General features: G+C 47.5%; 2 protein-coding genes across 4 annotated transcripts in view; both read left to right on the top strand.

Annotated features, from left to right (window-relative positions):
* Window positions 1–1,114: 1,114 nt before the first annotated feature.
* Window positions 1,115–12,596, top strand: snrpd1 (small nuclear ribonucleoprotein D1 polypeptide). Of its 2 annotated transcripts, XM_085989294.1 has the most exons (4): window positions 1,115–1,246; window positions 6,386–6,462; window positions 9,076–9,267; window positions 12,411–12,596. In XM_085989294.1, exons 1-4 carry the CDS (start codon window positions 1,233–1,235, stop codon window positions 12,485–12,487), a joined length of 360 nt encoding a protein of 119 aa, XP_085845420.1. In that variant the 5' UTR covers window positions 1,115–1,232; the 3' UTR covers window positions 12,488–12,596. The 2 variants fall into 2 exon arrangements, with proteins under 2 accessions (XP_085845420.1, XP_085845419.1); XM_085989293.1 differs by lacking the exon at window positions 1,115–1,246 and having other exon boundaries at window positions 6,357–6,462.
* Window positions 12,597–20,592: 7,996 nt separating this feature from the next.
* slc6a20 (solute carrier family 6 member 20) overlaps window positions 20,593–25,524 on the top strand; it is a 114,969-nt gene continuing 110,037 nt past the window's right edge. Inside the window, exon 1 of one of the 2 annotated variants that reach the window (XM_085989291.1) lies at window positions 20,593–20,791. In XM_085989291.1, the coding sequence (XP_085845417.1) occupies window positions 20,671–20,791 (121 nt within the window). In that variant the 5' untranslated portion in view covers window positions 20,593–20,670. The remainder of the gene's footprint in view (window positions 20,792–25,524) is intronic. The other variant, XM_085989290.1, reaches the window with a different exon arrangement.

Genomic DNA, 25,524 nt, shown 5'->3' with positions numbered 1-25,524 from the left:
GGAGGGGCAGTACTGAGGGAGCGCCGCACTGTCGGAGGGGCAGTACTGAGGGAGCGCCGCACTGTCGGAGGGGCAGTACTGAGGGAGCGCCGCACTGTCGGAGGGGCAGTACTGAGGGAGTGCCGCACTGTCGGAGGGGCAGTACTGAGGGAGAGCGGCACTGTCAGAGGGACAGTACTGAGGGAGCGCCGCACGGTCGGAGGGGCAGTACTGAGGGAGTGCCGCACTGTCGGAGGGGCAGTACTGAGGGAGCGCCGCACTGTCGGAGAGGTAGTACGGGGGGAGTGCTGCACTGTTAGAGGTGCCGTCTTTCGGATGAGACGTTAAACCGAGGCCCCGTCTGCTCTCTCAGGTGGATGTGAAAGATCCCACGGTACCATTTCAAAGAAGAGCAGGGGGAGTTCTCCCCGGTGTCCTGGGGCCAATGTTTATCCCTCATTCAACATCACTGAAAACATATTATCTGGTCATTATCATGTTGCTGTTTGTGGGAGCTTGGTGTGCGGAAATTGACTACATTTCAGAAAGTACTGTACTTCATTGGCTGAAAAGCACTTTGGGACGTCTTAAGGTGGTGAAAGGCGCTATAGAAATGCAAGTCTGCCTTTACTTTTTTTTTTGCAGTGAGCGCTGTGGGACCCATTTCCATCGGGGTTTCTGCGCATGCTCGGTGCTAAGAGCGGGGGGGGGGGGGGGGGGGAAGCTGCCGGCACTCCGCGCATGCTCGGTGCAGAGAGCGGGGGGAGCTGCCGGCACTGCGCGCATGCTCGGTGCTGAGAGAGCGGGCGGGCGGGAAGCGGGCCGACGACACTCCGCGCATGCTCGGTGCTGAGAGCGGGGGGGCTGCCGGCACTCTGCGCATACTCGGTGCTGAGAGCGGGGGAGCTGCCGGCACTCTGCGCATGCTTGGTGCAGAGAGCGGGGGGAGCCGCCGACACTCCGCGCATGCTCGGTGCAGAGAGCGGGGGGGGAGCCGCCGACACTCCGCGCATGCTCGGTGCTGAGAGCGGGGTGGCTGCCGGCACTCTGCGCATACTCTGTGCTGAGAGCGGGGCCGGCTGCCGGCACTCCGCACATGCTCGGTGCAGAGAGCGGGGGAGCTGCCGGCACTCCGCGCATGCTCGGTGCAGAGAGCGGGGATCTGCCGGCACTGCGCATGCTCGGTGCTGAGAGCGGGCCCAACTCTTTCCCCCTCAGTCCCGCGGCTCCCGGGGAGACAATCGGCCGCCATCATGAAGCTGGTCCGGTAAGTGGAGCCGCTCGAGCCCGGGCGACCGCGGCCCCGGACCCCCAAGTCTCCGATACCGGGGCGAGTTTAGCGGCGGGGCGATGGAGGGCGGCAGCGGCCGGGGCCTAGGCTCAGGCTCCGGGGCCTGGTGATCACTCAGAGCCCGCTGTAGGCCCCGGGCCTGGCAGTGAGGCAGCCGCGGATCCACTGACTCCCAGTGAAGCGGCTTCATTCAAACTAACCAGAATAACTACCAACCCCACTGGAGAAAAATTAATATAATATCTCTCTTCAAAGTTTGCAGAAAATAATATTGTTTCTCCCTTTCATTTTCTCCTAGAGACTTGAAGAAAGACAGACTTGCATTTCTATAGCGCCTTTCACTACCTCAGGACGTCCCAAAGCTCTTTACAGCTAATGAAGTACTTTGTGAAGTGTGGTCACTGTTGTAATGTAGGAAACGCAGCAGCCAATTGTACACAGCAAGCTCCCACAAACAGCAATGTGCTAATGACCAGATAATGTTTTAGTGATGTTGATTACTGGGGAGAACTCCCCTGCTCCTCTTCAAAATAGTGCCATGGGATCTTTTACGTCCACCTGAGAGAGCAGACGGGGCCTTGGTTTAGCATCTCATCCGAAAGACGGCCCCTCCGACAGTGCAGCACTCCCTCACCGACAGTGCAGTACTCAGAAACATAGAAGATAGGAGCAGGAGTCTGCGATTCGGCCCCTCGAGCCTGCTCCGCCATTCAATGAGATCATGGCTGATCATCCAAATTCAGTACCCTGTCCCTGCCTTCTCTCCATACCCCTTGATCCCTCAGCACTGCACTGGGAGTGTCAGCCTAGATTTTTGTGCTCAAGTCTCTGGAGTGGGACTTGAACCCACAACCTTCTGACCCCTCGAGCCTGCTCCGCTATTCAATGAGATCATGGCTGGTCCAATCTTGTCCTCAACACCACTTTCCCGCTCTCTCCCCATACCCCTCGACTCCCTTGTTGTTCAAATGTCTGTCAATCTCCGCCTTGAATATATTCAGTGACTCCGCCTCCACAGCTCTCCGGGGTAGAGAATTCCAAAGATTCACCACCCTCAGAAGAAATTCCACCTCATCTCTGTTTTAAATGGGCGACCCCTTATTCTTACACTGAGCCACAGCTGACACTTCCAGAGACTTGAGCACAAAAAGCTAGGCTGACACTCCCAGTGCAGTACTGAGGGAGTGCCGCACTGTCGGAGGTGCTGTCTTTCGGATGAGACGTTAAACCGAGGCCCTGTCTGTTCTCTCAGGTGGACATAAAAGTTCCTATGGCATTATTTCGATAGAAGATTAGGGGAGTTCTCCCCGGTGTCTTGGGGCCAATATTTATCCCTCAACCAACATCACTAAAACAGATTATCTGGTCATCATCACATTGCTGTTTGTGGGAGCTTGCTGTGCACAAATTGGCTGCCACGTTTCCTACATTACAACAGTGGCTACACTTCAAAAAGTACTTCATTGGCTGTTAAGCGCTTTGGGACGTCCCGAGGTGGTGAAAGGTGCTCTAGAAATGCAAGTCTGTTTTTATATAGTGGTGTGGTTAGGAGGTCTTCGGTGCGGCCACTTTATGAAGCAGCGTGTTAGTGCATCAGTTGCCCGCCGACCTTGGTTTTAAATGCTAAATACATTTAATTAGTTACTGCTGAGCAATGCAATGCATTAGAACAGCACAGCTACTGGAGGAATGTCGTTTTGACTTCCCCGACCTGCTAAATTTTCAATCTCAGCTGTGCGGCTGTGTCCTCATATCCTGACGAAGGGTTTCGACCCGAAACATTGACTCTGTTTCTCTCTCCACGGATGTTGCCTGACCTGCTGAGTTTTTCCAGCATTTTCTGTTGTTATTTCCTCATATCTTCTTTGACTCTTGTCTCAATTTGTGAAGCGCCATCGTACGTTTTCCTGCATTAAAGACGCTATATAAATGCAAATTGTTGCAAGGACGTGACATCTCCCACAAGAAAATTTGATGGGGTGTCTTCCAATGTTCCATCCAATTTTTTTTTGGCACCGCGCGGCCCCTTCAAAATGTTGCGCATGTGCGGTTTCTACATTGAAAAGCCGGTTGCGAGGCCGCGAGCTTAGGGAACGTTGGTGCCTTCACTCGGCTACCATCAGACTAAATGTGGCATATGAACAGAAAATGCTGGAACTACTCCACAGGTCAGGCAACCTCCGTGGAGAGAGAAACGGAGTTAACGTTTCAGGTCGATGACCTTTCATCAGAAGTGAATGTGGCGCATGAAACATAGAAACATAGAAGATAGGAGTAGGCCATTCGGCCCCTCGAGCCTGCTCCGCCATTTAATGAGATCATGGCTGATCATCCAAATTCAGTACCCTGTCCCTGCCTTCTCCCCATATCCCTAAGAAATATACCTAACTCCTTGAATATATTTAATGAATTGACATGGTAGCAGTCTCCTTGCTCTGCTGAATGCAAGAGCTGTCTTTGGGAACTGGATGGTTGGTGTGAGGAGTATGCATGGCCTCAGAAGTTAACATACACTTAAGAATCCATTGGAACTTGCTTTAAGTGATCTAAAGTGCGATTTGCCACCAATTTATCCGCAGTAAGTCCCGACTAATGTCAACCAGGTGCTCGTGGCTAACTGAAAAAGATGCTCCTGCAGTTTCTGTGCTCTCGAGATTGTTGGTAAAATCTCTAATTTCTTTGCTAATACATGTTTTTAAAAGCAGGTTTGTATATTTGGGGCGTTCCCTTCTGCTCAGTAGAGAACGCGGTCCCCAGAACGCGTGGTTACTGCCAGAATTTATAAATGTAAACGGTTGCGGGCAGATTATTCCCAGGCCCGACTGCCGGCGAGGCTTTGCCCACCATAAGCGACTCGTTGGCAAAATCGCGGGTGCTCTGTCTGTGATTTCTAAACCCATTGGCGATAATTAAAGGAGAATTGCGAGCGGTGCACCCACAATTTTCCGGTAGCGCCCCTCTAGTGAACACAGTGTCTTGTAAAAGTTCTGCCTCGATCATAGAATCATACGGCACTGGACGAGGCCATTCGGCCCATCGTGCCTGTGCCGGCTCTTTGACCGAGCTCTCCAATTAGTCCCACTCCCCCCATCTCTTTCCCCAGAGCCCTGCAAACTTCTCCTTTTTCAAGTATTTATCCAATTCCCTTTTGAAAGTTGTTATTGAATCTGCTTCCACCGCTCTTTCAGGTACTGCATTCCAGATCATAGCTACACGCTGCGTAGGAAAATCTCTCCTCATCTCCCCCTTGGATTGTTTGCCGATTATCTTTCGTCTGTGTCCTCTGGTTACCGACCCTCCTGCCAGTGGAAACAGTTTCTCCCTCTCGACTCTTATCAGAACCCTCATAATTTTGAACATCTCTATCAAATCTCCCTTAACCTTCTCTGCACGAAGGAGAACAATCCCAGCTTCTCTAATCTCTCCACATCACTGAAGTTCCTCATCCCTGGTACCATTCTGGTAAATCTCCTCTGCACCCTCTCCAAGGCCTCGACATCCTTCCGAAAATGTGCCCAGAATTGGACACAATACTCCAGCAGAGGTCTGACCAATGATTTTATAACAGTTTACCATAATTGGCTTGCTTTCGTACCCTGCCTCTACACAGCTAAGGACCACATTTGCATTTTTAGCAACCTTCTTTCTCAACTTGTCCTCAACAATTTCCCTTTCGAAGATTTGTGTACGTACACCCCCAGGTCTCTCTGCTCCTGCCCCCCCTTTTAAAATTGTACCATGTGGCCGCTCCTCATTCTCCCTACCAGAATGAATCACTTCACACTTTGTGTTAAATTTCATCTGCCATGTGTCTGCCCATTTCACCAGCCTGTCCATGTCCTCCTGAAGTCTGTTACTATCCTCCACATTGTTTACTGCATTTCCGAGTTTCGTGTCATCTGCAAACTTTGAAGTTATACCCTGTGAACCCCCCCCTTTTCTCTCTCCCACATGGCAGCTGTCTCTCTCTCTGCCAGAACATTTCACACCTAATCTGAGCCGTCTTTTGTCTCCACTAGTCCTACCACCATCTCGTCTGGTTTTGAATACCTCTTAATGTCTCTTCACTTCTTTTGTTCTCTCCCAGCCCTGCCTTCGATCTATTTCATTTCCCTTCCAGTCTTGACAAAGGGTTAGACCCGAAACGTCGACTCTAATTTCTCTCCACGGATGTTGCCTGGCCTGCTGAGTTTTTCCAGCATTTTCTGTGGTTATTTTGGATTTCCAGCATCTGCAGTATTTTGCTATCGCCCCTGTGTACCCAGGTCCAGGTCATTTATATACATCAGAAAGAGCAGTGGTCCTAATACTGACCCCGGGGGAACACCACTGTACACCTCCCTCCAGTCTGAAAAGCAGCCGTTCACCATTGCATCCTGTTTTCTGTCCCTTAGCCAAGCTTGTATCCATGCTGCCACTGTCCCTTTGATCCCGTGGGCTTTAATTTTGCTACCAAGGCTATTACTGTTTTACCCGACAACCTTTGTTCCCATTCCACCTGGACCAGATCCCTTTTCAACTCCCTGAAATTAGCCCTCTTCCAGTTGAGTGTTTTCACATTTGATTGTTCCTTGTCCTTTTCCACAATGACTCTAAAGCTAATGATACTGCGATCACCAATGTTCCCGCGAAGCTGCGCGGTGTCTGGTGGTCCCGCGCAGGCCGCGCACCAGGGATTTGAATGGGCCGCGCAGCCCGTTAAAGGGACCGTGCACCCAAAAAAAATTAGGGGGCAACACTGGTGATCCCAAATGCTCTCCCACTGAAACCTGCTGCACTGACTCCAATATGTTGTATCGATGCACGAGTCCTAAAGGTAAGCATTATCTCCCCCCCCCCCCCCCCCCCCCGCCCCCAAAAACACCCAAACTTTGGTTAGCATCAGAGCTATGGTGCCATCACCAGAGTTTATATAAATGCAAGTCTTTTTACAAAATGCCCTGTCTTTATGTTTCACACACGTGTGAAGTTCATTAAAATTGCATGTCCGCTGCAAGGGTTCTTCGGTTAATAACAAATATCGGCGACGCCGTTTTGCTTTTTCTTTCTTTTGGTGCGATGCAGCAGCGAGATTGGTGATCGATGATCTAATTTTGGGGGAATGTCTTTGCGCAGGTTTTTGATGAAGTTGAGCCATGAGACCGTGACCATCGAGCTGAAGAATGGGACGCAGGTACACGGAACTATCACAGGTAAAGAAAAAACAGCTCGGAAACTACACCTGTTCCTTCGCTGGCTTAAATCACAGACTAGTACAGCACAGGAGGAGGCCATTCGGCCCATCGAGTCGGTGCCGGCTCTTTCGAAGAGCGATCCAGTCAGTCCCACTCCCCCGCTCTTTCCCCACATCCCTGCAATTTTTTCTCCTTCCAGTATTTATCCAATTCCCTTTTGAAGGCTACTATTGAATCTGCCTCCACCGCCCTATCAGGCAGCGCATTCCAAATCCTCACCACTCGCTGCGTAAACAAGTTTTTCCTCATGTCGCCTCTGGTTCTTTTGCCAATCACCTTAAATCTGTGGCCTCTGGTTATCAACCCTTCCACCAACGGGAACAGTTTCTCTTTATTTACTCGATCTAAACCCTCCGTGATTTTAAACACCTCTAGCAAATCTCCTCTTCGCCTTCTCTGCTCCAAGGAGAACGACCTCTACCCAGCTTTTCCAGTCCATCCATGTAAATATAATTCCTCATCCCTGGAATCATTCTAGTAATTAAAAAAAAATATGTGATCTATGGAGTAAATTTGTAATTTGTTTCGTGTTTTGACACCGCTCTGAAAATCCTAGTGCGCTGTTAGTCATAAAATGCTGCGGCGGTTCAAGGCGGCGGCTCACCACCACCACCTCCAGGGCAATTAGGGATGGGCAATAACTGCCGGCTTTGCCAGCGACGCTCAGATCCCGTGAACAAATTTTAAAAATGCTGCCTTTTCCCTCTGCTTATACATGTTTCAATTCTTTGTGTTTTGTCAGTTTTTCTTCTCTTCCTGTGGGTAGTTGCCTGGTCTGCTTTGGGCCTCCCCGAGTGACACCACTGAGTTTAGGAATTGGCCACCTTGTCCTTCCATCTGGGGCGGTTAACACCTGAGCATTGTTGTACAAAGTAATTACAGCACAGAAACGGGCCATTCGACCGGTGTTTATGCTCCACATGAGCCTCATCTTCCCCATTTCATCTCACCATATCAGCATATCATAACATAAGAATTAGGAGCAGGAGTTGGCCATTCGGCCCCTCGAGCCTGCTCCGCCATTCGATAAGATCATGGCTGATCTTCGACCTCAACTCCACTTTCCCGCCCGATCCCCATATCCCTCGATTCCCCGAGAGTCCAAAAATCTATCGATCTCAACCTTGAATATACTCAACGATTCAGCCTCCACAGCCCTCTGGGGCAGAGAATTCCAAAGATTCACAACCCTCCGAGTGAAGAAATTCCTCCGCATCTCAGTCTGAAATGGCCGACCCCTTATCCTGAGACTGTGACCCCTGGTTCTAGACTCTCCAGCCAGGGGGAAATATCCTTCTATTCCCTTCTCCCTCATGTGCTTATCTAGCCTCCCCTTGAATGTATCTATACTATTCACCTCAACCACTCCCTGTGGTAGCGAGTTCCACATTCTCACCACTCTCTGGGTAAAGAGGTTTCTTCTGAATTCCCTACTGGGTTTGTTAGTGACTGTCTTCTATTTACTGCCCCTAGTTCTGGTCCCCCCTACACGTGGAAACGTCTCCTTTACGTCTACACTATCAAACCCTTTCATGAACCGCCGCAGCATTTTATGACTAACAGCGCAATAGGTCACCTCGCAGCCTTTTTTTCTAGAGAAAAGTGCCCCAGTCTGTTCAATCTTTCCTGACAGGTGTAACCTCTCAGTTCTGGTATCCTTCCAGTAAATCTTCTCTGCACCCTCTCCAGTGCCTCTATCCCTTTTCTAATATGGAGACCAGAACTGTTCACAGTGCTCTAGCTGCGTTCTAACTAGTGTTTTATATAGGGGCACCGCAGTTGGTGTAGGAGCCCCTGGGCTGGCGCGGCGCTCCTGCTGCTGACCACGATCTAATGACTCCTGTTAGAAACTCTGGATGCCGGTGAGAAGAGGGTCAGGCGTGGTTGGGATGCTGCTTCCTGCAGTTGAATCTTGTCTTGTGCTCGCATGAAGAATGACGACTGGAGGGTTGCCAGACACCATTACAGTTTTACCTTTTTTGTGATCATGTTTTTTTGCAGAAGAAACTATAGAAGTTTATTAGAACTGCCTATTTATCACAGTTTTAGTTTGAGAGATTGTCCTGGTGTTCAGATTTTATAGCAAATGTTATGATTGGGGCCTGCTTTTTAAGGATTGAATTTCAGTTCTTCCTATAACATTTGGCAAGTTCTTGCTAGCTGTTGGTGGTTTGACGGTAGACACCCCATCCAATGTTCCCTTTAAGCTGTGTGATCTCTCGCGCAGCTGGCTTGTCAATGTGAAAAATCGCGAGTGCGCGGTAATTTGTGCCGGGCAGCCCCTTAAAGAGGCCGCGCACCCAAAAAAAATGAACAGGAACATTGCACCTATCCCCGCCTCCCAGTGAAGTTGGGTGATGCCACGTCTATAACTACCGAGGACCAGAATGTGCAAAGCAAGAAGGATGGCCAAACCCATCCTAATTAGGATTCCTTTAAGGAAGGTCCACTTGAGCCAGAGCAGGAGGCACTGCTGTCTGAAGAACAACAGATGGGGACTCGCCCTCCCTCCAGTTTGAAACACCTTGTTGCAGATACGCAAATGGTTTACGGTTTGACTTTCTCCTCTAGGTGTGGACGTCAGTATGAATACTCACCTGAAAGCTGTGAAGATGACGTTAAAGAACAGAGAACCCGTGCAGCTTGAGACGCTGAGTATCCGCGGAAACAACATTCGTTATTTTGTTCTCCCAGACAGCTTACCGTTGGACACACTGTTAGTTGATGTTGAGCCCAAAGTCAAGTCAAAAAAGAGAGAAGCAGGTATGACGTTTGCTAAGTGATTAGTTGGAAAGTTTTGATACAAATATTAAATCAGCTTTCAAGCGGTGCCCCGCTTTGGGGACGGGATGATATCAACGGTCAGCAAACCCCTTTTATTGCCAGGATCTGGTTTTTGATCCAGCCCAGACTAGTGGGCTGTTGTCCTGGTTTTTGGAGCAAGTGCGGTAGCTCTGACCCAGCTCTCGAGTGGCTCCGAGTCGAAAGCACGCATTGCCAACCAGCTATGGGAGATGGAAATAATGCTGGAGCACTAAGGAATGGTGTTCTGAGGTTGGGTTTATGGCGTGTTGAAGCCTTATTCTGCATTTAACCTGCACTATATAGATGACCAACGTTCCCTGTTAAAAAAATAATAACTTGGGCCGTGTGGCCCGTTCATGTTTCCACGCATGCACGTTTTTTCCCCCCCAAGTTAAAGCCAGCTGCACGGGAGCTCTAGAATCCGGCCGCGCAGCTTAAAGGGAACATTGTATATGACTTGGGTATTTTTCCTGACATTGCGTTTCAAAAATGCAAGTGTGCACACCCCACTAGCTGAAAAATGTTTATTTTATTTGAAGATATCCTTTTGGTTATTAGAAAGAAAGACAAACTTGTATTTACATAGCACCTTTCACCTCCTCAGGTTGTCCCAAAATGTGATTCACAGCCAATGGAGTACTCGTGAATTGTAGTCACTATAGGCAAACTTGTGCATGAAATGATTTGGGAATCTGTTTCCGACCATTGCAGGGTATGCTGAAACAATAAAGGGATGCGAGTACATGGTACTGTCATGTTAATGTTTGGATTGCATTCAAGAATAATGTTGCGTGTGAAATTTTTGTACTTTATCCAGTTGAAGTGTGAAAACGCCAACTAATACGATTTATTAATGTCGCCCTTTCAAACATGGACTGTGCCTGTAGGGAGTATGTTGAGCAGTATATCGGGCAAGTACAGGTCTGTCAAGTGGGGGGCGAGCAACTTGAGGTGATGAGTTTAGGATTACCATAATATTAAAACATTGGCTTTAGTGCAACTCAAGTCTGCTCTTGAACTGTGTAAAGGCAGGCTACCTTTCAGGGCGCTGGTCTTGAGCCCTGTTACAACAGATACGTCTATAACCTGTAGCTCATGCTTTTAAAGTCTAAAAGTGCAGAAATTAATCTAATTATGCTGCATTGGTGTAATTGGCTGCAGAGGGTTCGAAATACGAGGTAAGTAACACGGAGTCCAGTTCTGCGGAGTACTGCTCCTACAGAGTACTAAACTCGGGAATTTGGTGAGTGAAGGAATTCAGTGAGGTGGGGGTAAGAGGTGATGCTTGATGCATAAAAAAATATAAACAACGCAGGTTAAATTAGGAGTGTGGGCTAAGTTACAGTAAAGACCTAAAGCATATAACTAAATTAAATTAATTAAACAAGGTTATTACCTGGATTAAAAACTATTAATAGACAATCGAGTATTTCAAAACTTGAAAACCTAATTAGTTAAATAAATTACAATTGAGATGGCAGGGCAGGTGATGTGTTGCAACTGCAGCATGTGGGAGCTGGTGGACCCCAGTGTGATCCACAGCGACCACATCTGCAGTAAGTGTCTGCCGCTCGAGGAACTTCGGCTCAGGGTTGATGAGCTGGAGTCCGAGCTTCGGACACTGCGATACACCAGAGAGGGGGAGAGTTACTGGGATACTGTGTTCCAGGAGGCAGTCACACCCCTTAGGATAAATACTTCAGATTTGGTCCGTGGTCAGGGATAGGAGGGTGTGACTAAGAGTGAGGCAGGTACGGGGATCGAGGAGGTAGCATTGGAGGAGCCTCAGCCCTTGCACTTGTCCAACAGGTACGAGGTTCTTGCAGCCTGTGTGGACGAGAGCAAGGACTGCAGGGAGGATGAGCAAACTGACCACAGCACCGTGGTACAGGGGGCCATGCAAGTTGGGGGTGTCAAAAGGAATGTAGTAGTGGTAGGGGACAGTATAGTTAGGGGGATAGATACTGTTCTCTGCAGCCGAGAGCGTGAGTCCCGAAGGCCAGGGTTAAGGACATCTCCTCGGGGCTGGAGAGGAACTTGGAGTGGGCGGGGAAGGACCCAGTTGTCGTGGTCCACGTTGTAACAAACAACATAGGTAGGAACAAGAAAGAGGTTCTGCTGAGGGAGTATGAGCAGCTAGGGGCTAAATTAAAAAGCAGAAGCACAGAGGTAATAACCTCTGGATTACTACCTGAGCTACGAGCAAATTGGCATATGGTCAATATAAGATCAGCGAGTTGAATGCGTGGTTCAAGGATTGGTGTGGGAGAAATGGGTTTCGATTCTTGGGCCACTGGCACCGGTACTGGGGAAAGAGGGAGCTGTTCTGTTGGGACAGACTTCACTTGACCTGTGCTGGGACCAGTGTCCTGGCGAATCGAATAGATAGGGCTTTAAACTAAATAGGTTGGGGGCGGGGGGAGAGGAGTGTTCAGGTGAGGAAAAACTTAGAAAGTTAAAGAGAAAGAACAAGGCAATGGTGCAGGGTAGCGACAGGGATAATGATAACCAGAGTGTGACAGGAAGGGACAGAGCGTACAAGCGTAAGAGTTCACCAGCAAATCAGGTCAAAGTAGGGAAAAATGGTAAAGAGACAAAATTAAAGACTCTCTATCTGAATACACGCAGCATTCGTAACAAGATAGGTGAATTGACGATCCTCTGAATGAAGAAATTCCTCCTCATCTCAGTCTTAAATGGCCGACCCCTTATCCTGAGACTGTGCCCCCTGGTCCTAGACTCTCCAGCCAGGGGGAAACAACCTCTCAGCATCTACCCTGTCAATCCCTCTGCTGAGTCGTTGAGTATATTCAAGGCTGAGATCGATAGATTTTTGGACTCTCGGGGAATCGAGGGATATGGGGATCGGGCGGGAAAGTGGAGTTGAGGTCGAAGATCAGCCATGATCTTATTGAATGGTGGAGCAGGCTCGAGGGGCCGAATGGCCGACTCCTGCTCCTAATTCTTATGTTATACAATTGTGAAGTCGCTGGTGGGATATTGTTTTCTTACAACTGCAGTGATATTGTGAAATAGTATGATGATAATGATCCACGCCGTGCTTCACTTAACTGACTTCATCTCTCTGATTTATCCGCTAGTTGCTGGCCGAGGCAGGGGAAGAGGTCGAGGCCGGGGACGAGGGCGCGGCAGAGGGCGAGGAGGACCAAGGCGATAATATTCCGTTCCGCTTTGTGGAGACCGTTACAGTTGATGTTTGTACACGTTTTGGTGACTCACGAATTTTTGCATTTTTTTTTGGTTTTTAATAAACTTACTTCACCTCACTTTGTTTCCCACTGCTCTGTTCAACTGATAACCATTACAATATAGCAAAAGAAAAAGACACCGTTTCCTTTTAGCCTAATCTTTATATTTTTAAGCGCTGATCTCTCGTATTGTCCTGCCTGTTGGTAGTAAAACTAAATGGATCTTAAACTGGCCACAAAATGATTGAAGCAGCCCAGTTACTGCAGTAATTATTTACCGTGTTGACCGGTTTCAGTTTATTTGTGATTTTTAATTCTATCCGTTCCTGGGATGTGGGCGTCGCTGGCAAGGCCAGCATTTATTGCCCATCCCTAGTTGCCCTTGAGAAGGTGGTGGTGAGCCGCCTTCTTGAACTGCTGCAGTCCGTGTGGTGAAGGTGCTCCCACAGTGCTGTTAGGGAGGGAGTTCCGGGATTTTGACCCAGCGACGATGAAGGAACGGCCGATATATTTCCAAGTCAGGATGGTGTGTGTGACTTGGAGGGGAACTTGGAGGTGGTGGTGTTCCCATGCACCTGCTGCCCTTGTCCTTCGAGGTGGAAGAGGTGGCGGGTTTGGGAGGTGCTGCCGAAGAAGCCTTGGCGAGTTGCTGCAATGCATCTTGTAGATGGTACACACTGTAGATTGGGACTTACAATCCAACAGCTAGCTTTAGAACATGACTCTTATCCAGAGGGCCCTGTATGAACTTCTATCTCAGCTAGAGTGTGTTTGCTTTATTTTCCCCTCTTATTCCCTCCTTTCCCGTTGGCATTGACTACAAACTCAACGTTTTAGTAGCAGAGCTGTTGGAGACGGGGATGACGTGGCAGGGCTATTTTCTGCCTTGCGTTTGCCTTTTATAGAACAAGTCAGAGAGAGGTGTGGCTGCAGCCATGAAGAGCATTGAAAACCCGACCGAGTAGGATTGCTAACTTATCACAATGAGGAAGAGTCACAAACCGGTTTCATTGGAAAATAGGAGGTTTTTAGATTTGCTTTGGAAGAGTTAGCTCGCCTTGGGATTTACAGACCAAGGTTTGATGCCTGTCCAATGGGGTTCGTTGTGCGTATTACTTGGACGGCGTATCTTTGCATTACTTGGTTAGGCAGCAGAATAATCCTATAATTGTAACAAAGCAAACCTTTAATGGCCCTATATGGACACAGCTACTGCATGGTTTGCCTGCTGTATGTGTTTCAAATAATAAAAAATTAGTATTTTTAAGTTTTATTCTATAAACGTGAGGAGATTTACGAGGATGTTACCGGGACTGGAGAGTTTTAGCTATGAGGAAAGATTGGATCGGCTGGGGTTGTTTTCTTTGGAACAGAGGAGGCTGAGGGGAGATTTAATTGAGGTGTATAAAATTATGAGGGTCCTGGATAGGGTGGATAGGAAGGACCTATTTCCCTTAGCAGAGAGGTCAATAACCAGGGGGCAGAGATTTAAAGTAATTGGGAGAAAGATTAGAGGGGAGTTGAGAACTTTTTTCACCCAGAGGGTGGTGGGGGTCTGGAACTCACTGCCTGAAAGGGTGGTAGAGGCAGAAACCCTCATCACATTTAAACAGTACTTGGATATGCACTTGAAGTGCCGTAACCTACAGGGCTACGGACCAAGAGCTGGAAAGCCTGACATCGGTAGTGGGGAAAATGCTAGAGTCCATTATAAAGGATGTAATAGCAGAACACTTGGAAAAAAGTGACCGGATCGGACAAAGTCAACATGGATTTACAAAAGGTAAATCGTGCTTGACTAATCTACTGGAATTTTTTGAGGATGTAACTGGTAAAATAGATAAGGGAGAACCAGTGGATGTGGTGTATTTGGATTTTCAAAAGGCTTTCGATAAGGTCCCACATAAGAGATTAGCGTGTAAAATTAAGGCACATGGGATTGGGGGCAAGGTATTGACTTGGATAGAGAACTGGTTGGCAGACAGAAAGCAAAGAGTTAGAATAAACGGCTATTTTTCCGAGTGGCAGGCAGTGACTAGTGGGGTACCGCAGGGATCGGTCCTTGGACCCTAGCTATTCACAATATATATTAATGATCTGGATGAGGGAACTAGATGTAATATGTCCAAGTTTGCAGACGACACAAAGCTGGGTGGGCGTGTGTGCTGTGAGGAGGATACCGAGAAACTCCAGTATGATTTGGACAGGTTGGGTGATTGGGCAGAAGCATGGCAGATGCAATATAACGTGGATAAATGTGAGGTTATCCACTTTGGTGGCAAAAACAGGAAGGCAGATTATTATCTGAATGGCAATAGATTGGGAGAAGGGGAAGTGCAACGAGACCTGGGCGTCCTTGTGCACCAGTCGCTGAAGGTAAGCATGCAGGTGCAGCAGGTGGTTAAGAAGGCAAATGGCATGTTGGCCTTCGTAGCGAGGGTTTGAGTACAGGAACAAGGATGTCTTGCTGCAGTTGTACAGGGCCTTGGTGAGACCACATCTGGAGTATTGTGTGCAGTTTTGGTCGCCTTATCTGAGGAAGGATGTTCTTGCCATGGAGGGAGTGCAGCGAAGATTCGCCAGGCTGATACCTGGGATGGCAGGAATGACGTATGAGGAAAGATTGGGTCGATTGGGCTTGTACTCGCTGGAGTTTAGAAGAATGAGAGGGGATCTCATCGAAACTTATAAAATTCTAACAGGACTAGACAGACTAGATGCAGGAAGGATGTTCCCGATGGTCGGGGAGTCCAGAACCAGGGGTCACAGTCTAAGGATAAGGGTAAGCCATTTAGGACAGAGATGAGGAGGAATTTCTTCACCCAGAGAGTGGTGAACCTGTGGAATTCTCTACCACAGAAGGCAGTAGAGGCCAGTGCATTAAATATATTCAAGAAGGAGTTAGATATATTTCTTAAGGCTAAAGGGATCAAGGGATATGGAGAGAAGGCAGGGTACTGAGTTTGGATGATTAGCCATGATCACATTGAATGGCGGAGCAGGCTCGAGGGGCTGAATGGCCTACTCCTGCTCCTATCTTCTATGTTTCTATGTTAGTGAGATTAGGCTGGATAGCTCTTTTTCGGCAGACGCAGACACGATGGGCTGAATGGCCTCCTACTGTGCTGTACGTTTCTATGATTCTATGAAATACTGGGCCAAAAGTATAGTTGATGTATTAAGATACAACACACCAGGAACAATCCAATTCCGAGACGCCAGAATATTTGACAATGTAGATCTAGTTTTCCTTTATCATCTGATATTAAGGGATATGGGGATCAGGCGGGAAAGTGGAGTTGAGGTTGATGATCAGCCATGATCTTATTGAATGGCGGAGCAGGCTCGAGGGGCCGTATGGCCGACTCCTGCTCCTAATTCTTATGCTCTTATGAATCAGGTGCAGACTTTATACAGATGCTATATTACCATTTGAAGTGGGACGAAATCTAGAAACATGTTCTTTTGAGAATGTGTGCCGTATTGCTGGTTCTTTCCCTACTTTTTAATCTGATTGTATTTTGAATTGCACCATCAATCTGCTTCTCAGATTTGTCATTTCATCAGGTTTATAACACTTAGAACTCCAGCTTCAAGTAGACATTTCTTCGTTACTTCTATATGCTCGAGAGTCCGTATCTTTCAACCTTTGCTTTCCCAGAAATGCATATTGTGGTTTGGAAAGCCACTTTCTTGCTTTAATGGGATGAAAACCCAGCGGATCTGGGTCTTGCCTCAAATTGCGACACACACAGTCACTTTTCTGCAGGAATTCTTATCTACACGACCTCCATCAGCTCTCTTTCTCCCTCCCCCGAACACTCGTCTTCTGATTGACCTCTTGTGCATCCCCCTCCCATTACCTCACTGGTGACTACAGAGCTTTCAGCTGTGGGATCCTGCTCTGGACTTCACCTCCACAAACCACCCCAGCTATACTCATCTCTCGCCTCCTTAAAACCCATCTGTTTGACCAAGCTGGCCATTCTTCCTACCCTCTCCTTCCCTGGCTAGTGAACATTTTCCTTGTGCTTATCCATGTAAATATTTTTTGTACATTAAAGGTGCTATATAAATGGAAGAACATAATTAGGAGCAGGAGTCGGCCACACGGCCCCTCGAGCCTGCTCCGCCATTCGATAAGATCATGGCTGATCTTCGACCTCAACTCCACTTTCCCGCCCGATCCCCATATCCCTCGATTCCCCGAGAGTCCAAAAATCTATCGATCTCAGCCTTGAATATACTCAACGATTCAGCATCCACAGCCCTCTGGGGTAGAGAATTCCAAAGATTCACAGCCCTCTGAGTGAAGAAATTCCTCCTCATCTCAGTCTTAAATAGTCGACCCCTTATCCTGAGACTGTGACCCCTGGTTCTAGACTCTCCAGCCAGGGGAAACAACCTCTCAGCATCTACCCTGTCAATCCCCCTCAGAATCTTACATGTTTCAATGAGATCACCTCTCATTCTTCTAAACTCCAGAGAGTATCGGCCCAATCTACTCAATCTCCTCATGGGACAACCCTCTCATCCCAGGAATCAATCTAGTGAACCTTTGTTGCACCGCCTCCAAGGCAAGTATATCCTTCATTAGGTAAGGAGACCAAAACTGCACAGTACTCCAGGTGTGGTCTCACCAAAGCCCTGTACATTTGTAGCAAGGAAGATGTTGATTATAAAATCCTCACGTTACTCCTCGTGAAAGCCACGTGAACTCTGCTGCACAGCAGCCCATTCTAACTGCTCTACATGTGACACAACAAACAAGTAGAGGAGCAAAAAGATGTGGACGACATTCAGGCTTGGCTGATAAGTGGCAGGTAACATTTGTGCCAGGCAATGACAATCTCCAACAAGCGAGAGTCTAACCACAGCCCCTTGACATTCAACGGCATTACCAGTGCCAAATTTCCCACCATCAACATCCTGGGGGTCACCATTGACCAGAAACTTAACTGGACCAGCCACACAAATACTGTGGCAAAGAGAGCAGGTCAGGGACTAGGTATTCTGAGGTGAGTGTCTCACCTCCTGATTCCCCAAAGCCTTTCCACCATCTACAAGGCACAAGTAAGGAGTGTGATGGAATACTCCCCACTTGCCTGGATGAGTGCAGCTTCAAGAAGCAGGACAAAGCAGCCCGCTTGATTGGCACCCCATCCACCACTGGCGTACCGTGGCTGCAGTGTGTACCATCTACAAGATGCACTGCATTAACTCGCTAAGGCTTCTTCAGCAGCACCTCCCAAATCCGCGACCTCTTCCACCGACAAGGGCAGCAGGCGCATGGGAACACCACCACCTCCAAGTTCCCCATCTAGTCACACACCATCCTGACTTGGAAATATATCGGCTGTTCCTTCATCGGCGCTGGGTCAAAATCCTGGAACTCCCGACCGAACAGCACTGTGGGAGTGAGGTGAGACACTCGCCACAGAATACCCAGCCTCTGACCTGCTCTTGTTGCCACAGTATTTATGTGGCTGGTGCAGTTACGTTTCTGGTGATCCTCCCAGGATATTGATGGTGGTGGATTCAGTGATGGTAATGCCATTGAATGTCAAGGGGCAGTGGTTAGACTTTCACTTATTTGAGATAGTCATTGTGCTTGTGTGGCACAAATGTTACCTGCCAAGCCTGAATGTCATCCAGGTCTTGTCACATTGGATGAGGTCACAGTAGATTTTTCCCACCTGTTGCAAGCCTAGAAGCTATGTCCTTCAGGTGGTGCCTTTGCTACTCTCAGTGTTTCTTCAACATGGAGGAGTACTGATTCATCAGCAGGAAGTTTCCTTGCTTGACCTGAAGCCGTGAGACTTCATGGGGTCCAGAATCAATGTTGAGGACTCTCAGGGCCACGCCTTCCAAACTGTCTGCCAGTGATGGAGGAGTTTGGCTGGAAGATTATGATTCTGAGTATGACGCTCCCAGTTTTGGCACAAGTCTCCCAGATGTTGGGGAGAAGGACTTTGCAGGATTGACTGAACTTGGTGTGCCCGTAACCAGTGCCGAGGTCTGTCCAGTTTTATTTTCATGTTATAACTGACCCATTTCACAGGGGCAGATTAAGAGTCAACCACACTGCTGTGAGTCACATATCGGCCAGACCGGGTAAGGACAGCAGATTCCCTTCTCTAAAAGAAGCTTAGGAAACCAGATGGGTTTACTACTGAATTAACATTCCCCAGCTGCCATGGGGGGATTTGAACTCACGTCTCACAGATCATTAGTCTAGGCCTCTGGATTACTAGCCCAGTAACATTACCACTATGCCGCCATTTCACCTTGTGTTACAGGGGGAATTTTTATAATGTAAAAGCTACACTGTCATATATGTTGATATAGGATCGTGTATGAGTTCACTCCTGTAGGAGTAGGACCCCCAAACTGCTTATAGCAGTGACTATTGCCACTGAACCCAAAAACGTGTCTACAGCAGAACCGAATTTGTAACAATTACCTTAAAGAAAAGACAGACTTGCATTTCTATAGCGCCTTTCACGACCTCAGGACATCCCAAAGCGCTTTACAGCCAATGAAATACTTTTTGAAGTGTAGTCACTGTTGTAATGTAGGAAACGCGGCAGCCAATTTGCACACAGCAAGCTCCCACAAACAGCAATGTGATAATGACCAGATAATCTGTTTTTAGTGATGTTGATTGAGGGATAAATATTGGCCCCAGGACACCGGGGAGAACTTCCCCTGTTCTTCTTTCGAAATAGTGCCATGAGATCATTTATATCCACCTGAGAGAGCAGACGGGGCCTCGGTTTAACATCTCATCCAAAAAACGGCACCTCCGACAGTGCAGCACTCCCTCAGCACTGCGCTGTGAGCGTCAGCCTAGATTTTTGTGCTCAAGTCTCTGGAGTGGGACTTGAACCCACGACCTTCTGACTCAGAGGCGAGGGTGCTGCCCACTGAGCCACAAGGTGACACTGGGCAATAAATGATGGCCTTGCCAGTGACGCCCATGAACGAATATAAAAATTACAAAAGCAAAATACTGCGGATGCTGGAAATCTGAAATGAAAACAGAAACTGCTGGAAATACTTGGGCAGCATCTGTGGAGTGAGAAACAGCGTTAACGTTTCAGCTCGATGACCCTTCGTCAGAACTGGAAAAAGTTGGAGATGTAACAGGTTTTAAGCAAGTGCAGGGGCAGGGAAAGGGGGGGGGAGGGGAGGAAAGAACAAAAGGGAAAGTCTGTGATAGGGTGGAAGGCAGGAGAGATTAAATGACAAAAGGGATGATGATTAGAGGCAAAAGGAGATGGTAATGGGACAAGTAAAGAAACAAAAGATGGGTCTAGAAGAGGTGTAAATGGGAATGGCAGAATCATCAACAGCTGGCATGGGGAAAAATGGGTACAGAGGTTCTGATCTGAAGTTGTTGAACTTGATGTTGAGTCTGGAAGGTTGAGCCGCTGTTCCTGGTGCTTATGTGAGCTCAGGTGAGTTGCTGAACAATCAGATGGAGCAGTGCCACTAGATGGCGCCCTGTCAAACTTTATAAAGTCTTGCAGCAGACAGATTTAATAAACCCGTGATTAATGTTAGAATAGCCCCCCTCACAGTCTCAAATACGGCAGGAAGGTTTTTTTCCTCCTCCAAAGGAGATGATTATCACTGGATTAAATCATTTTCAAAAATAGCCCTTTTTGCCAAACACTGTGCAAGATTTGCAAATTGTAACTAGCTTCCATGAAGCCACATTAAGTCAAATATTAAATGTCCTATATATATATGTATGTTGCACACCCCTTATATGGGTATCACCTTTCTGTGACGCAGTCACCGCTGCCCCTGCACACTCTGCCACTAAATGCACCTTGAAAAACTTCGCAAAAACTCGCCTCTTCCCCATGCCCACCCCATCATCAGTTGGCAGTCTGAGGGGAGAATCTGCTTTGCCCTGACTGTGCATGGGCAGAACCTGTGCGAGCCCCACTCCTCCCTGTCAACTATTTACCAACAGTCACTGTGTCGGGAGTTAATAAGATTAGAAATTAAACATCTGATTTTTTTTTTTCTGTTGCAAGTGCCAAATTCCTGGAGGGTGTGTTGTGTGTGTGTGTGTGTCCCTTCACCACTTGAGGTTGGTCCTGAGAAGCAAGTGTGTGAGCTCCACACTGCATTCCGAGACATGGAGGATGCCAGGCCGTCGTGGGACAGTCCCATGGAGTTTGTGTTCGCCTGCATTTCCTTCGCAGTGGGACTGGGCAACGTGTGGCGTTTCCCCTACTTGTGCCAAATGCACGGAGGAGGTGAGCTGGGGATGTTTCACTCTCTCTCTCTCTTGTCAAACAGGCAAACTCCCAGAGGTGGTGTGCTGGGGGTGGGGTCTCAGCTTAAAGCCCAGCTCTTGTTGAAGAATTGCCACGATTCTGGGGTAGTTTGAACCGACCTGCTTTTGAGGTTTAGCTTTTTTGTTGCTCAATCTACGAAGAACCACTTCACAGATCAAGATGATGGTTTGTTTGTATTGTCCAACCTGTGTGCTGGGGGGAGAGTTTGCAAAGTGCAGCAACTTTTAAAAAAAGTTTTATGTGTGCAATTTTTTTAATAAGGGCTGAGCCACTATCTCAAAAAATAGAAGCAAAATACTGTGGATGCTGGAAACCTGGAGTTACTGTATAAACTTCTCCAATACACTGCTGCTGCTGTGTAACTGTCTTTAAGTGAAAGGTTTGAATGTGTCTCTGGTTGGTTGTCTACACTTGTCTGATGTTGGCTTTCAAAAGACAGACTTGCATTTCTATAGCGCCTTTCACGACCACCGGACGTCCCAAAGCGCTTTACAGCCAATGAAATACTTTTTGAAGTGTAGTCACTGTTGTAATGTAGGAAACGCGGCAGCCAATTTGCACACAGCAAGCTCCCACAGACAGCAATGTAAAAATGACCAGATAATCTGTTTTTGTTATGTTGACTGAGGGATAAATATTGGCCCCAGGACACCTCCCCTGCTCGTCTTTGAAATAGTGGCCGTGGGATCTTTTACGTCCACCTGAGAGGGCAGACAGGGCCTCGGTTTAACATCGCATCTGAAAGACGGCACCTCCGACAGTGCAGCGCTCCCTCAGCACCGCACTGGAGTGTCAGCCTAGATTGTTGTGCTCAAGTCTCTGGAGTGGGATTTGAACCCACAACCTTCTGACTCGGAGGCAAGAGTGCTATCCACTGAGCCACAGCGGAAGAGATGTGACAGAAGAGCATAATATATTTTCAAATTTTTTTAAACTACATTTTACAGTTTTTTTCCCCCCTCTTGGATACGAGCAAAGTTTAAGCGGACTAGCAAAGAATCTTAAATATTCTCCAATATTTACTATGAACCAACCAGGCCGGCACCAGCCAGACTCCCATTGTAACCTGGTACAGTGGAATCAGCAATCTGGCTCACAATGAAAGGGAAAATTAACCAAAAGAAACAATGATGTCAGTGAGAGCTGGAACACTGTGTTCAGATATTTGGCTTGTTCGCAACTTAATCTGTGGCTGTAAAAATGAAGAAAACATGCCCGTGTACTGCAAAATGTCGAACCGATTTGAATCTACAAAGTTAATTATAACCCGTATAACAAAAGAAGGTTATGGAGAGTAATCATTTCAAACAGCGCTGGCAGGATGTGAGCAAAGAGAAGTTACCGTTAGACATGATATTGCAAATGGCACAGAATTCAAATTGTTTAATGAGTATTTGCATGATTTTTAAAATTTGTTCATGTGATGTGGGCGTCGCTGGCAAGGCCAGCATTTATTGCCCATTCCTAATTGCCCTCGAGAAGGTGGTGGTGAGCCGCCTTCTTGAACCGCTGCAGTCCGTGTGGTGAGGGTACTCCTACAGTGCTGTTGGGGAGGGAGTTTCAGGATTTTGACCCAGCGACGATGAAGGAACGGCCGATATATTTCCAAGTCAGGATGGTGTGTGACTTGGAGGGGAACTTGGAGTTGGTGGTGTTCCCCATGCGCCTGCTGCCTGTGTCCTTCTAGGTGGCAGAGGTCACTGGGTTTGGGAGGTGCTGGCAGGTGACGGAATGTAAATTTATAGTTGGGTATGCCCTCAAGGACATGCTAACTGAATTTGTTTTTCAAAATCAGAGGTTCCGAAACATTTACATATTGGGGGGGATATTACGAGTCTGTGTCGTAAAACGGTAGGCAGTGCAGCCCTGAATCTGCGATGAGCCCTGCTGGCTGGGGAGGCTCCCTGTCAGAGTGTGGACTTGTGCAATTACTACCTGTACCATAATATTAGAGCACTTCAATAAAACGTCAGCCCCTATTGTGATTTCACAATAGCTAAGTAATACCATTGACCATCCATTAGTAGCAAGCCTGTCAATGCCACTGTCTATATAGATAGCTTGCAAATTGAGTTAGTGACCCCAGGCATTACGGTGCTACCTATTAAAAGTAATAGAAACAGGGCGCGGGCCCGAGCGACAGCGGCGATTCAAAAAAAACCCACAGGGCAGCTGGTAACTGATTGGTTGGTAAAGGCCCCACCTTTTTTTCTTCAAGTTAGGGGACGGGGTTAAATAGCGAGTTAGGGATAAAGCAGGAGCTTGGAGATTAGTAACTATTAATACTATATTAAATTTGTAACTGTTAATACTATATTATATTAATAACTTGAATTAGATACATCTTAGTCTTAAGTTTCTGTAGAGTTGGTTATAGTAGAATAAATACAGGCATGGCAGGGCAGTTCGGTCCAGCGGAATGCACATCCTGTGCCATGTGGGAACTCCAAGATGTTTCCCGTGTAAGAACACAAGAATTAGGAGCAGGAGTCGGCCATTCGGCCCCTCGAGCCTGCTCTGCCATTCAATAAGATCATGGCTGATCTTCGACCTCAACTCCACTTTCCCGCCCGATCCCCATATCCCTTGATTCCCCTGGAGTCCAAAAATCTATCTAGTCATCCTTTGCAAGTTTCTAAAAATTTCCCAATCCTCTGGCCTACCACTAATCTTCGCAACATTGTATGCCTTTTCTTTTAATTTGATACCATCCTTAACTTCCTTAGTTAGCCATGGATGGTTCATCCTTCTCATAGAGTCTTTCTTTCTCACTGGAATATATCTTTGTTGAGAGTTATGCACGATCTCCTTAAAAGCCTGCCACTGCTTATATACTGTCTTACCTTTTAATCTATTTTCCCAGTCCACTTTAGCCAACTCTGTGTTCATACCCTTGTAATTGCCTTTATTTAAGTGTAAGACACTAGTTTCAGACCCAAGTTTCTCAACCTCAAACTGAATGCGAAATTCTATCATATTATGATCGCTCTTCCCTGGAGGATCCTTCACTATGAGATCATTAATTAATGAATCCTGTCTCATTACACATTACCAGATCTAAAATAGTCTGTTCCCTAGTTGGTGTCCACAATGTATTGTTCTAAGAAACTGTCCTGAATACACGCTATGAACTCATCCTCAATTTTGCCAATTTGATTTGTCCAATCTATATGAAGATTAAAATCGCCCACGATTATTTCAGTACCTTTCTTACAAGCCCCCATTATCTCTTGATTTATACTCTGTCCTACAGTGTAGCTACTGTTAGGGGCCTATAGACCACTCCCACCAGTGACTTCTTTCCCTTATTATTTCTTATCTCCACCCAAACTGATTCTACATCTTGATCTTCTAGGCCAAGATCATTTCTCACTACTGCACTGATCTCATCCTTTATTAACAGAGCTACCCCACCTCCTTTCCTTTCTGCCTATCCTTCCGAAATGTCAAATACCCCTGAATATTCAGTTCCCAGCCTTGGTCACCTTGCAACCACGTCTCTGTAATGGCTATCAGATCATACCCATTTATTACTATTTATTATGCCATCAATTCATCTATCTTGTTACGACTGCTGCGTGCATTCAGAAAAGAGCCTTTAATTTTGTCTCTTTACCATTTTTCCCTACTCTGACCCTATTTGCTGGTAAACTCTTATGTTTGTACACTCTGTCCCTTCCTGTCAAACTCTGGTTTTCATTACCACTATCGCTACCCTGCACTATTGCATTGTCCTTCCTCTTTAACTTTCTAAGTTTCCCCTCCCCCCCCCCGACCTATTTAGTTTAAAGCCCTATCTACAGCCCCAGTTATTCGATTTGCCAGGACACTGGTCCCAGTACAGGTCAAGTGAAGCCCGTCCCAACGGAACAGCTCCCTCTTTCCCCAGTACCGGTGCCAGTGGCCCAAGAATCGAAACCCATTTCTCCCACACCAATCCTTGAACCACGCATTCAACTCTCTGATCTTATTGACCCTATTCGAATTTGCTTGTGGCTCAGGTAGTAATCCAGAGATTATTACCTCTGTGCTTCTGCTTTTTAATTTAGCCCCTAGCTGCTCATACTCCCTCAGCAGAACCTCTTTCTTGGTCCTACCTATGTTGTTTGTTAGTACGTGGACCACGACAACTGGATCCTTCCCTGCCCACTCCAAGTTCCTCTCCAGCCCCGAGGAGATGTCCTTAACCCTGGTCTTCGGGACTCACACTCTCGGCTGCAGAGAACAGTATCTATCCCCCTAACTATACTGTCCCCTACCACTACTACATTCCTTTTTACTCCCCCAACTTGAATGGCCCCCTGTACCACGGTGCTGTGGTCAGTTTGCTCATCCTCCCTGCAGTCCCTGCTCTCGCCCACACAGGCTGCAAGAACCTCGTACCTGTTGGACAAGTGCAAGGGCTGAGGCTCCTCCAATGCTACCTCCTGGATCCCCATACCTGCCTCACTCTTAGTCACACCCTCCTATCCCTGACCACGGACCAAATCTGAAGTATTTAGCCTAAGGGGTGTGACAGCCTCCTGGAACACAGTGTCCGGGTAACTCTCCCCCTCTCTGGTGTATCGCAGTGTCCGAAGCTCGGACTCCAGCTCATCAACCCTGAGCCGAAGTTCCTCGAGCAGCAGACACTTACTGCAGATGTGGTCGCTGTGGATCACACTGGGGTCCACCAGCTCCCACATGCTGCA

This window comes from Somniosus microcephalus, chromosome 5 (assembly GCF_052327205.1).
Source record: "Somniosus microcephalus isolate GS21.2 chromosome 5, FLI_Smic_1.0, whole genome shotgun sequence".
NCBI lineage: Eukaryota > Metazoa > Chordata > Chondrichthyes > Squaliformes > Somniosidae > Somniosus > Somniosus microcephalus.
The sequence above is the reverse complement of the archived record's forward strand: the minus strand, read 5'-3'. Positions and strand labels throughout refer to the sequence as shown.